This window comes from Microcaecilia unicolor, chromosome 11 (genome assembly GCF_901765095.1).
Source record: "Microcaecilia unicolor chromosome 11, aMicUni1.1, whole genome shotgun sequence".
Lineage (NCBI taxonomy): Eukaryota > Metazoa > Chordata > Amphibia > Gymnophiona > Siphonopidae > Microcaecilia > Microcaecilia unicolor.
The window spans coordinates 95,130,227-95,142,879 of record NC_044041.1 but is presented as its reverse complement, the minus strand read 5'-3'; the positions used below and the strand labels follow the sequence as shown (position 1 = coordinate 95,142,879).

Below are 12,653 nucleotides of genomic sequence, written 5' to 3'. Positions count from 1 at the left end.
TTTGAATGTAGTTGCAAAAACCTCAGAAAGGCAGTATATCAAGTTCCCTTTCCCTTAATCCTTCACTCATTGCTCTTCATTGGTTACCAGTAGAATATCAAATTCGATATAAAGTATTAATGCTGGTGTTTGAAGTATTGAGTGGAAAGGTATCTCCTGTTATTGCTTCTTCATTACATCTTCATCAACCTTTATGATCGTTACAATCATCAATATCTAATGTTTTAGATGTACCTTCATTTCATTTAGCATTTTTGGATGAATACAGAAATTCTATCTTTTATATAAAAGGTTCACAATTGTGGAATGCTCTCCCTGATAAAATTCAGTCCTTACAAGACCCTGAAGGAGTTTAAATCTATAAAGGCTTTGCTGTTTCAGGAGGCATATGATATCAATGTATGATGACTTCAATGTATGACTGTAATGATGGACCAGTGATGATATATTACTGTTTGCTTGAAGAGATAAATCAGATTTTGTTTTTTGATGGAATGATACATGCTTTATTGTAATATTTTTATTGAAGGTGATGTACTGATGTTATAACTTTTGTTTTAAGAATGAATTTATTTTACTTTATTTTTATGTTTTATATTTGATATTTTTATGTTTTTGATAATGTAACTATGTACTCCACCTAGAATTGGTAAGGTAGAGTGGAATATAAATAAATACATTTTAAAACGTTTTAAAAGGTTAGAGGAAGAATAGAGAGTGCTAAGGATGCAAGCCTTTTGGTATTTAAGGAAGGAGCTGCCATGTTGTAATAAAAGGCAAAACTTATTCTCCACTAAATATATAATAACTTATAAGTCACATATTATAAAAAGATTATTAGTTAAATTGGCCAGGTCAAGGGTTAGGCTATACAACCCATTGAATTCTGCTATCTGTAGCCCCAGCTACTTCCATATGAAGTCAGCACTGCAGGGACCAAAATGCACTGAGGAGAGAATGGTGTCCAAACCCTAGTACTGGTTTAAAGTCTCCTATTAGGAACTAGGTTGCATGTTGTCTCTGTCATTGGTGTTAATGCGCGTATGCAACCAAGCTGTCTACACAGCGCCAGTTGTGTCCACAGGTTGCAAATTAGTTAGTCTCACAGCTGCTTCCTTGTCTTGTATTTACAGGCTGGGGAGGAGGCACAGATCTTGCTGAAGTCCACTTGCCCTTGCGATTTTGCCCTGCATTATGAGGTGGTGTCGCACGGAAACATTGTTTTGACGGGGTGGCAGCCTGGTAATGTTACACAGCAGAAGAGTAAAGAAGCAGCAGTGGCCTTTGATAAGAACCTCCATATAACCCCCTTTCCTGAAACAGGTGACTCATGCAGATGCCTCTTTAAATGAGCAGTTGGGTGATCTGAACCTGAAAACTTGCTTCCTGTCTCACTCAGAGTTAGCAGACATTCCCATGTCCCTTAGAAGAGGCTGATTTAGTCTAGTTTCCTGTCCCTCCCATCCCCCCCATAACCATTATGGGGTAGATTCATGAAAGTGCGCCAATAATTAGGCGCAAAAAACATGGGCATTAACCCCTGGATTCTATATAGTTTAACTTAAATTGTGTGCACAAATCTGGTCATATTGTGGATTTGCGCGCACAACTTAATTAGTTAACAATTAATTAGAATTTACACACACAACTATCTAAGCATATTCTCTAATGTGATGCACGTAAATTTTAAGTTGCGAGGTTAAAAAGGGGCATGCCATGGAATGGGTGGGTCATGGACGTTTCTAAAATCTATGTGCATTGTTATACACCCGGTCCACGCCTAAATTTAGTCGCAAGGACGGGCGCACGGCGTATTTTACAATCTGTACGGAAATTTAGGCGTATTCTATAAAGTACACCTAAATTTAGGCTTACCTTTTTCGAATACACCTAGGCGTATTTTGTTTCGGTGCTGATTTTTTTTAGGCGTGATATATAGAATCTAGTCCTAAGTGTCAATTCTGTAATGGCAATTACACGCAAAATTGTTTTCATAGAATATAGCATAAGTCGTCATGTGTGCGTTTATCTTTAGGCGTGAGCACTTACACTGTGTCAAAGGCTGGTGTAAATAGCCTTGCCTAAAGTTCACAGCTGGGCACTTAAGTGATATTGCATTGAGCCTGCAAATAGGTGGGAAAATGTGGGGTACAAACGTAAATAAATAAATCAAAATAGTATTCTATAATTTACACGCACAATTGCAAAACGCTCCTGACCCACCCATGTGCCCACTCCCTTTTTAGTCATATGCGCTGTTTATAGAATGGTGCTTAAGTGCCAACTATAAATTGGTACCAATTAATGCCACTTGATGGCTGTTATTGATACTTAAGGCCGTCACCCTCAGAGCTTCATCTGACCTCTTTGTGCTCTACTTCCTTCCGCTTTATTGGGCCAAAACTGTGAAACAACCTCCCACTTCACATCAGGAACCAATGAACTCTCTCAGCATTTATGAGATTGCTCAAATCTCATCTGTTTACTCAAGTTTATGGTCCAGAGAGCAACTGGTTGTCTTTTTTTTTTTTTTTAATCTTCTCCATTTCTCTCTTTTTTTTTTTTGTTTATTGCATTGTAAACTGCTTTTAAGCCTATTACATGCCATATAGCAAGTGGAGATAAAATAAGTAAATAAAATAGGCGCCTAATTTAATAATTGGGTTAGGTGCACAACTGACACTTTTCTATAATTTGCATGTCAAAATTGGCACACTAGTCATAAATTTAGGTGGGCAACTTTACACATATACCCCCTGGATTCTATAAAAATGTAGTTTTTATTTTTCTTGGAGTAGATCCCTGTGTATGAGTGGGTTAAAACTACATCACCTAGGCCCTGATGCTCAGAAGCAAATGCGGGTGCTGTAGGCCATTATTGCCAGGATAGCGTCTGCCATTTGCGAGTGCACCCTGCTCGGATCTAAACAATGCTGGTACTAACACACACGACAACGCTAATGATATTCAAATATATGCAGAGGAGGGACTTTCCTATTCCCTCCAATGCATAATGAACAGCTCAGGTAATAAGGGTGTCCTTATTGCTGCTGAACCTACGCCAGCTTCGAGCAGGCATTAGAAGGTGCCTGCACAGGCTCACTGCACATTTCTCTGCCTGGTAAGGAGACTGATATCCAGTCAAATTCCTTTCCCTCCCTCACCTCAGGTGACCAGTTTCTTCCCTCGAGTATTGATTTTTTTTTTTTTTTAATTTCATGTGACACTGTAGTTGGCAAATCAGTAGCATACAGTAATAATAACCATACAATCCATATTGTATGCAAAAGCATAATCAGTTACTGCAACAAAAACTTTACACTTGCCAGTATCTGCCTCAGCATAAATAAATAGGAGTCCTTTTACTAAGGTGCGCTGAAAAATGGTTTGCGGTAGTATAGGCGGGGGATTTAGGCACACGCCAATCCATTTTTCAGTTTGCCTGTAAAAGAAGGGCCTTTTTTAAATTTTTGCCAAAAATGGATGTGCGACAAAGTGATAAAGTCTCACATGGTAACCGGGCAGTAATGACCTACCCGTGTCTGTCAAATGCCACTTAGCGCATGTCCGATGTGTGCGTCCGAAAAAAAAAATTATTTTTCCGCCACGCGTATTGGACGTGCACCAAAAATGAAATTACCGCAAGAGCCATGCGGTGACCGGGCGGTAACACCATTTTGGTGTGCGCTGGGCGCGCGTAGACGCTTACATGGCTTAGTAAAAGGGCCCCATAGTTTTACACAATCCAACCTGTAGACGGGAAAGCAACACTTCGCCTTCACTGGCTCTCCCTCTTCCCGCCCGTGGAAGCCGCTTGACTGTGCATTAGCTCTTGAGCTCCTTGCTTTCTGATGCTCAGCACTAACAGTGTGCATAAAATTTGCATGCCATTAGCATTGAGCATTGGGGAGCTCTTTCCCAGCATTGTTTCAGCGTTATTTTCCGGCACTGTGCTGTGTTGTACAACGCTGGAGTTTTGAGCATCGGGGCCCTAGTGCGGATTGATGTAGCCTTGCTGTCATTCCTTGGAGCAAGAAAATATCCTGCCAAAATATGCCAAACAATAAAACATTTAAAGCCAGTTCTGCTGCGTTTTGTTTTTAACAAACTCATTTCCCACCACCAAGCCCCAAACATTTGGAATTCTGCAGGCTTGTTTATGTACCATCAGAGAGTGGAACTCTGCATCTCAGATTGCTTCTAGTTGGACATGTTATGTCAAATATTTTTATTGTCATCACAATCAAAGACACAATTTCAACCAAAATGACACATTCCAAGTTGCATGAAAAACATGTGCAATACGACAATTTTGTTTTTAATTTATAGAAGTCTTTATTGAACATTGGTGATACAAAACAGAACAAAAAGGCATTCAGCTCAACTTAACATATAGTAGAACAAGCGTCTAAAATTTATCACCGAGTACCTTCTTGAACAAATGTTTAGATCATGTATCCATGTTAATTTGATTACTAGTGTCACTTCAAAACATTTTTAATTTTATTATTGAGTTACCTATCCCCTTATCCCCCAATACGACAATTCTTTTTCTATAAATATCCCCTCTCCCACTCCCCCACCCCACATTCCCCAGCCCTCTCATTTAAATTCAGATATTTCCAATAAGCCACGTACTCGGAACACTATACCAACTAAATGGCCAAAGTATTAAGAAAAGCAGAGTGAACCGTGGGTGGAAAGGTCTGAAAATATGGAGTCCAAATAGTAACAAAAACATTTCCTGGCTTTTACACCACATTCCGCCACTGCTAGACACTCCATAGTAAATAGTTCATGCATTAGATACTTCCATTGCGTCAAAGCAGGGAGAACAGAATAAATCCACTGCAACAATATACAGCGTTTAGCTATCAGGGCTGCTTTACATAGAGAAAGTCCTAGTTGGACATTTTAAACAGATAAAGTAGGATTGGCTGAAGCATCCTTATTACAGCAGGCAGCCCCTCCTGTAGGGACCTATAGAATTCTTTTCTAATTTGTCCCATTTAATGTAAATGTTTCAGGCATTCTAATACCGATGGACCCCCAAGCAAAAATTGGAAACTGCCCCCAGAGCAGGGGAGATCTGCCTCAGAAGATATGGGAGCAGCTTTGTGCCGCCGCCTTTCCAGCCCTCCTTCACTCTGCAGGGGTTGCATGGGAGTACATAGTTTCTAATTTCATTTTAATGTGAAACCCACAGAGTAAAGCTTACCAGCGCCATGGGGGGTGGATAGGAAGTCTCACGTGGTTTTGTTTATGTGTTCTATTTCACTGGGGTGAATCAAGGGTGAATTCCATCTGCATCTAGTTACAGCTGTTTTAGTCCAGAGCTCATCCCCCCTCCCTGTGAAGCTATTTTGCTGAGCTGAACTGGTGGAAGCATTTTGGGGAAACCTGCTTTCTGCTGCCTGCAGTCTTGTTAGCTAATCCTGCTAGCCTTTGTATATTTTTAATTTTAATAGCAGGTAAAATTCACACTCCTCAAACCTTTAAGAACAGTTGTTTTATGTTTAAAACTTTTTTTTATTGAAAACAACATAGAATACCAATTATAGTTATCAAATGAACACAAATACAAATTGTCCTTATACCAACAGAGATCATCATATCATTTTTTTTTCAGTTTTCTCCCCACCCCTCCTCCCCCTCCCGACCTCACATTACTGTTCCCTCATTCACAATTCAACATTATATTTGACACAGTTTACATTCTTCCCCCCTCCCTCCTATCCCCTCTCTTCCTCCCAATCCCTTCTCCCATCTGCTCCTGCACACCCATTCTACCCCTCCCTCCTTTATCCCCTTGGACTAGAACTTGTATAATCCAGGAGAACCCTCCCCCCTCCTCCCAGGCATAACTATTATGTTCAACATTTTTATTGTTGTCCAATCATGCCATTCAATCAATTGTTCTGCTTGTTACTAATTATTTCTCAGGCTTCAATAATTCTTCTAGCAGAACACAAAGCCATCACCTTTAGCTCCAGAAGTGACATAAAACCCTAACCCCAACCCCCCCCCCCATTCCTCCAAACAACTACCCAAGATTCCCCCCTATCACTCCCCCATTTCCCCTAAAGTCCTTCCCACCTCCCCCATCCTTCCCCCCCAACCCCCCCTCCTCCCACTCCAAGCTGTCTCACTCAACCCTAATAACTAAAGTGGAAGCCTCAACCAATATGCATCATTCCCTTCCACACTACTTCCCCTGATCCAACCTCAACTGATTAATAATTGAGCTGCTGGCCCTAGGATCCAAATTACTATTGTATGGTTCCCATGTTAAATAAAACTTACGTGATATTTTAGATTTGAGATAGGAATCCCAAAGCTCCAATAAAAGTAATGCATGGAACCTATTGCGCCATTGCCAATACGACGGAGCGTCCTACTTTATCCAATTTACCAGAATACACTTCTTCCCCACCAAAAAAGCATTATAGATAAGTAAAGTATGATAGACAGTACCAGACCCCCCCCCCCCCCCCCCGGCAAGTCAACCCCCAACAGTACCACCTCAGGTAGAATTGGTATTCTCCAGCCCAATAATGTTTCCAAGAATCTAATTATTTTTAACCAATAACCTTTGACCTCTGGACAAGCCCACATCGCATGATAAAAGGTACATTTCGGATCACCACATCTGCTGCATCTGGCTGAGTCTGCTCTGCCCATAATATATAGTCTCGACAGTGAGGTATATGCCCTGAAAATACTTCTGCCCTGAGTTTCCCTCAATTCAGCACTCCCTATCCTACCTACTATTCATCTCATACAATGCACCAGAGTTTCTGTGGCAACCACTTTCTGCAAATCCTCCGACCATCTCAAAGCCAACCGATCCAATTCCCGCGTTGGGCAGCTCAGCAAAAGTTGTTTGTGCAACAATGAGATTGAAACAGGGTCTGCCGTGGGCATTTCATAAAAGTCACTAAACTTAGCAGCTACATCGACTGCCAGCGAAGGCTTAGGCAAGGCTGCAATATAATGAGATACTTGTGTAAGAGCAAATCTATCCACCCATTCAATCGTACCAAGTCCCAGGGATTCCAACTTCCTAATACTTCCTGTGGAGTCCAAGAAATCCTGCACCGTTTGAAGTCCCCCTATCACTCATATTCCTTATGTGCTTATTTTTCATGCCCGACATAAAATCTCCATTCCCCGTAATAGGTAGCAGCCTACTAGACCGTGCGTCAAATGACCAAAGTCTAGCTAACTCACCCCACACCACTCTCATTGGTCTTATTAAGGTACTAACCCACAAATATGATGGAAGGGCTGACCATTTGGCCTGCAAAACATAGTTTAAATGCAAGGGGTTGACCCAATCCTCTTCCATCTCCAACGGAGTATAGTAGGAAGTTCCCAACAGCCAATCCGCTAAGTGCCTCAACAAGCAGGCCCTATAAGAACAGTTGTTTTTAATTATAATTGGATGTGCGTTTCTTTTTATTTTCGTCCTAGTTTTACTTACTCGTTCTTTGCTCACATGCTGTAAGGGCGATGCTATAACTGGAGGCCTGCATTTATGCCCCACTTGCGCATAAATGTACAGAATGTCAGCACTTTCTGGGCACATGTGAATGACAGCAGGGTGACTAAATGCTATTCTTTGAGGATGTGCGTATGGCCAGTTTCAGTAAATGGTGCTCAGAAATCGGCACTGAAAATAATCAGCACTGGTGCTGTTCTATAAAGGAAGTTCTGGGCTGAGTTCCCTTTATAGCACAATGTGTAGCGCCGTTTCCCGCACCCAGCTTAGGACACTAGGACTTACGCCTGCTGAAATCTGGTGTAAATCCTGGCGCACATCCCCCCAGTATTCTATTACACTGTGCCCAGATTTTCACAATGCCATTCCCCCTTTGGGTTGCACACTGTGGGATTTAGGTGCCCAGTGTTACAGGCAGATGTGCGTGCCAATTAATGCTAATGTTCAATTATTGATTGGTAATGGCTTAACTAATTTTCACATGTTTCTCAGGATCACACCCAGATTTGGTCAATCTTTATAGAATTTGGGGAATAGCTTGTTCACGTGACTCCTGCAGTACTCCCTCACCTCTTTCCCACCCCAGTGGTCCTATAAAATCTATCTTTGTTTCCAGCAGCAGCATGACAGGCTATGTCCTTCCTCCTGTGATGCAATTTCCTGTGGGTGAGATGCAGCAGAGGGAAGACCCAGGGGCTGGCCGAAGACAGCCTGTCATGCTGCTGCTGACAAATGACGTAGACTTTATAGGACCATGAGGGAGGGAGAGAGGTGAGGGAGCACTGCTGGACTCGCAGGAAGGGGAACAGATGAAAGGGAAAGAGAGATTGAACCCAGGTGGGAGAGGAGAGATGCTGAACCTGTGTGTGTGTGGGGGGGGGGGGGGGGGAGAGAGGACTCCGGAAGCAATGTGACTGGTTGGGGGGGGGGGAGCGCCACTTTCTCTTGAGCTGGCCCCATATCTGGTGTAAATTCTGTCGTGCAACTAATAGCAGTTGAGTGTATAAATGATGCACCTAATTTTCCCATGACCCCACTCTAATCTCTCCCATGATCACGCCCCTTTTGAATTGTGCACTATAAAATTTAGACTCATATTTTATAGATTAGGATACAGGGCTAGATTCAATATATTGCGCCTGAAAAATCCATGCAGTAAAAAAAATACACTTAGACCTATTCTGTAAAGTACACCTAAATTTTATAGAATTGGCTTAAATTTCCATTGGGTATATAGAATACGCCGAGTGCCTCTCCACATGACCAAATTTAGTCACATCCATTTAGGCCATGTTTTACTTGGCCTAAATGCTGAAGCCTAAATTGGGCGCAAATCAGGTGTATTCTATAATAATGCACATAGATTTTCGAAACGCTCATGACCCGCCTATTCCATGCCCATGGCCACACCCCATTTTCAACTATGCAACTTGGAATTTATTCACATCACGTTCCAGAATACACTTGGCGAATTGTGCACATAAATCTTAATGCCAATTAGTGTTGATAATTATTGCTTAACATCCAATTATCTGTACTGATTAGCTAGATAACCAATTAAGTTGCGTGCATTGTTGTAGAATACGCTTCGATTTCCACATGGATATTAAGGCGCAATATATAGAATTTGGGGGACAGGGCAGATCCATGTGTAAACCCAAATGAGAGCCAATTAACACCAATTATTGATTAATAATGACTCATTAATTAGTTTGCATGCAGATCTGGGATCCGTGCCCAAATTTTGGTGACCAATATAGTATGTGGGGGTTAGTTACTGCTTAGTAAGTGTGTTTTAGGAAATAGGCTTCATAATGTGATCAATGTTAACCATTAGAGGTAGCTTATCTCTCCTGCTCTAGAAAGTGTTTAATTAATTTACTATAATAAATGATGGCAGATAAGACCAGCCTGGTCCATCTATTCTGCCCAATAAGGTGGCTCAGGTTCTATCTGCTGCTCCATGCAGGTTACCCCCCTCTGTGCTTTTTTTGAAATGTGAAAGTCATTTATGTTTTGCTTAAGTGGAAATGCTCTATACTTTGAGGCCAACCTCTTGCTAAATAGCATTCCTTTATGATTATCCCGTCACCTCCACCAGGAGGGCATTCCAAGCATCCAGCACTCTTTCTGTGAAAAAATATTTTCTGGTGTTGCTTTTAAATTTTCCTTCCTTTAGCTTTATGTCCTGTCCTCTGATTCTATATTTTTCCATTCTTTGGAAAGGTTGTTTTGTTTGTTAATACCTTTCAAGTAGTATCACATCTCCCCTCTCCTATAGTGTATACAAAATCAAGTTTTCCTCTGTCATCTGATGCAGACCCTGAACAATTTGGCCCACTTTTCTCTGAACTGCTAAAAATCTTTTTATAACCTTAATGTGAGAAAGATGGTCTCCAAAACTGAATACAGTATTCCAGGTGAATAACCATCTCTTTTTTTTCTGCTGATTACGCCTATCTCTCTCTCTCTGTCTGTCTGTCTGTCTGTCTGTCTGTCTGTCTGTCTCTCTCTCTCTCTCTCTCTCTCTCTCTGTGCAGCCTATTAATTTTCTGGCTTTGGCCAACACCTTGTCACATTCTTTCACCACTTTGAGATTCTTAGACACTGTCACCTTGAGGTCTCTGTCCTGGTTCATGTATATTAACCTCTTGCCTCTGACACATATAGAGCTCCCAGGATTTCTACACCCTATGTGCATCACTCTGCACTTCTTTGTATTAAATCTTAACTGTCAAGCATTTGATCATTGTTCTAATTTTTGTAGATCATGTCTCATGTTGTCCACTCCCTCCAGGATGTCCATTTTCTTCATGCCATTTGCAAAAAGGCAAACCTTTTCCTCTAACCCTTTCACAATGTTTGACAATGTGACAAATATATTGAATATGATCAGTCCCAGTACTTATCCCTGAAGCACTCCACTACTCAGCTTTCTTTCCTTGGAGAAAATTACATTTGCCACCACCTTCTGCCGGTTGTCAGTCAATGAATTTCTAATCCAATTCACCACTTTGGGTCCTTAATTCAGAGGAATAGCCTAGTGGTTAGTGCAGCGGACTTTGATCCTGGGGAACTGAGTTTGATTCCCACTGCAGCTCCTTGTGACTCTGGGCAAGTCACTTAACCCTCCATTGCCCCTGGTACAAAATAAATACCTGAATATATGTAAACCGCTTTGAATGTAGTTGCAAAAACCTCAGAAAGACGGTATATCAAGTCCCATTTCCCTTTCCCTATTTGAGATTCTACATGGAATGTTGCTACTATTGGAGATTCTAGATGGCTACTATTGAGATTCTGTTGTTACTATTTGAGATTCTACATAGAATGTTAATGTTGCTATTCCACTAGCAACATTTCATGTAGAAGCCTGCCCTTGCAGATCAGCAACATGGCTGCACAGGCTTCTGTTTCTGTGAGTCTGACGTCCTGCACATACGTGCAGGACCTCAGACTCACAGAAACAGAAGCCTGCAAGGGAAGGCTTCTACATGGAATGTTGCTAGTGGAGGAGTAGCCTAGTGGTTAGTGCAGCGGACTCTGATCCTGGGGAACTGAGTTTGATTCCCACTGCAGCTCCTTGTGACTCTGGGCAAGTCACTTAACCCTCCATTGCCCCTGGTACAAAATAAATACCTGAATATATGTAAACCGCTTTGAATGTAGTTGCAAAAACCTCAGAAAGGCAGTATATCAAGTCCCATTTCCCTTTCCCTATTTGAGATTCTACATGGAATGTTGCTACTATTGGAGATTCTAGATGGCTACTATTGAGATTCTGTTGCTACTATTTGAGATTCTACATAGAATGTTAATGTTGCTATTCCACTAGCAACATTTCATGTAGAAGCCTGCCCTTGCAGATCAGCAACATGGCTGCACAGGCTTCTGTTTCTGTGAGTCTGACGTCCTGCACATACGTGCAGGACCTCAGACTCACAGAAACAGAAGCCTGCAAGGGAAGGCTTCTACATGGAATGTTGCTAGTGGAGGAGTAGCCTAGTGGTTAGTGCAGCGGACTCTGATCCTGGGGAACTGAGTTTGATTCCCACTGCAGCTCCTTGTGACTCTGGGCAAGTCACTTAACCCTCCATTGCCCCGGTACAAAATAAATACCTGAATATATGTAAACCGCTTTGAATGTAGTTGCAAAAACCTCAGAAAGGCGGTATATCAAGTCCCATTTCCCCTTTATGAGCTTCCTATCAGGAAAAGTATCAAAATCTTTGCTGAAATCCAGATAGAGAACATCCAGTGCATATCCTTGATCTAGTTCACTGGACACCCTATCTCTTCTCTGTTAATACATTTGTGAGAGGAAGGTGCAGAGGAAGGTGTAGACTATCTTGAGCACCGGTGCTGGTTTTCAGTGGGGAGCCATGTAGGGGAAGCCTCAGAACACCAGAGGATTTGTGCGAAGCTGCTGAGGAGAGGGAGAGGTCCCCCTTCCCCCAACATCAGCATACCAGCGTGGTCTGAAAAACAGCAGTCTCCCCGTGGCGTGGCTGCAAGTGTGTGATCTAAGAGTTTTAGCCCTCTTGGGTCACACGTTTTTGGTTCTTTTGTGACATTTGTGAGATCCAGAATAACTTACCAAAGCTAAATCCAGAGTGTCTGCTTCAGCTTCAAATCCTGCAAGTACCGGTTCTAAAGATAAGCATGTTGTGCCTCCTCATGTAATTAAGAATGTGTCGGGTATTTCTGGTTCGCCTTTATAGTTTAATAAAAATTTTACTATATCGCTCATACTGACTCGCAGAACCGAGCAGTGTACAGTCTAATAAAAACATTGAAAGGAACTCCATATTGTAAAATAGGACAGAAAACCTTCCTTTGTATCGGGGCTTCTTTGAGCCGTGTTGACAGGACCCCTCTTTTACCACTCCTGTTCACTAGTGATGAGGGCGATATATCTGCTTCAAAGATAGGGCACGTTTCTACCTCCCCACACCCATCTGCTCATTCTATACCCCCACCAAAGTAGTTAGTTCCCTTACTATCTGTTCTTGAAATAGTGTTTGGATTAAGAGGAGGCCAAACTATTCCTAGTGAAGATTCAAAAGTGGAGTTTCTTTGAAGGATATTTGGATTTTTTTATTTTATTTTATTTATTTATCATTTTACTTAATTACATTCACATTTATCACAT

At 41.7% G+C, this 12,653-nt stretch overlaps 1 protein-coding gene across 1 annotated transcript in view; it reads left to right on the top strand.

Annotated features, from left to right (window-relative positions):
* The window catches only part of CPAMD8 (C3 and PZP like alpha-2-macroglobulin domain containing 8), a 206,873-nt gene that overhangs the window by 57,705 nt on the left and 136,515 nt on the right, over nt 1-12,653 (top strand). The window contains exon 14 of the mRNA XM_030219505.1: nt 1,134-1,323. Coding sequence (XP_030075365.1) covers nt 1,134-1,323 — 190 coding nt within the window. The remainder of the gene's footprint in view (nt 1-1,133; nt 1,324-12,653) is intronic.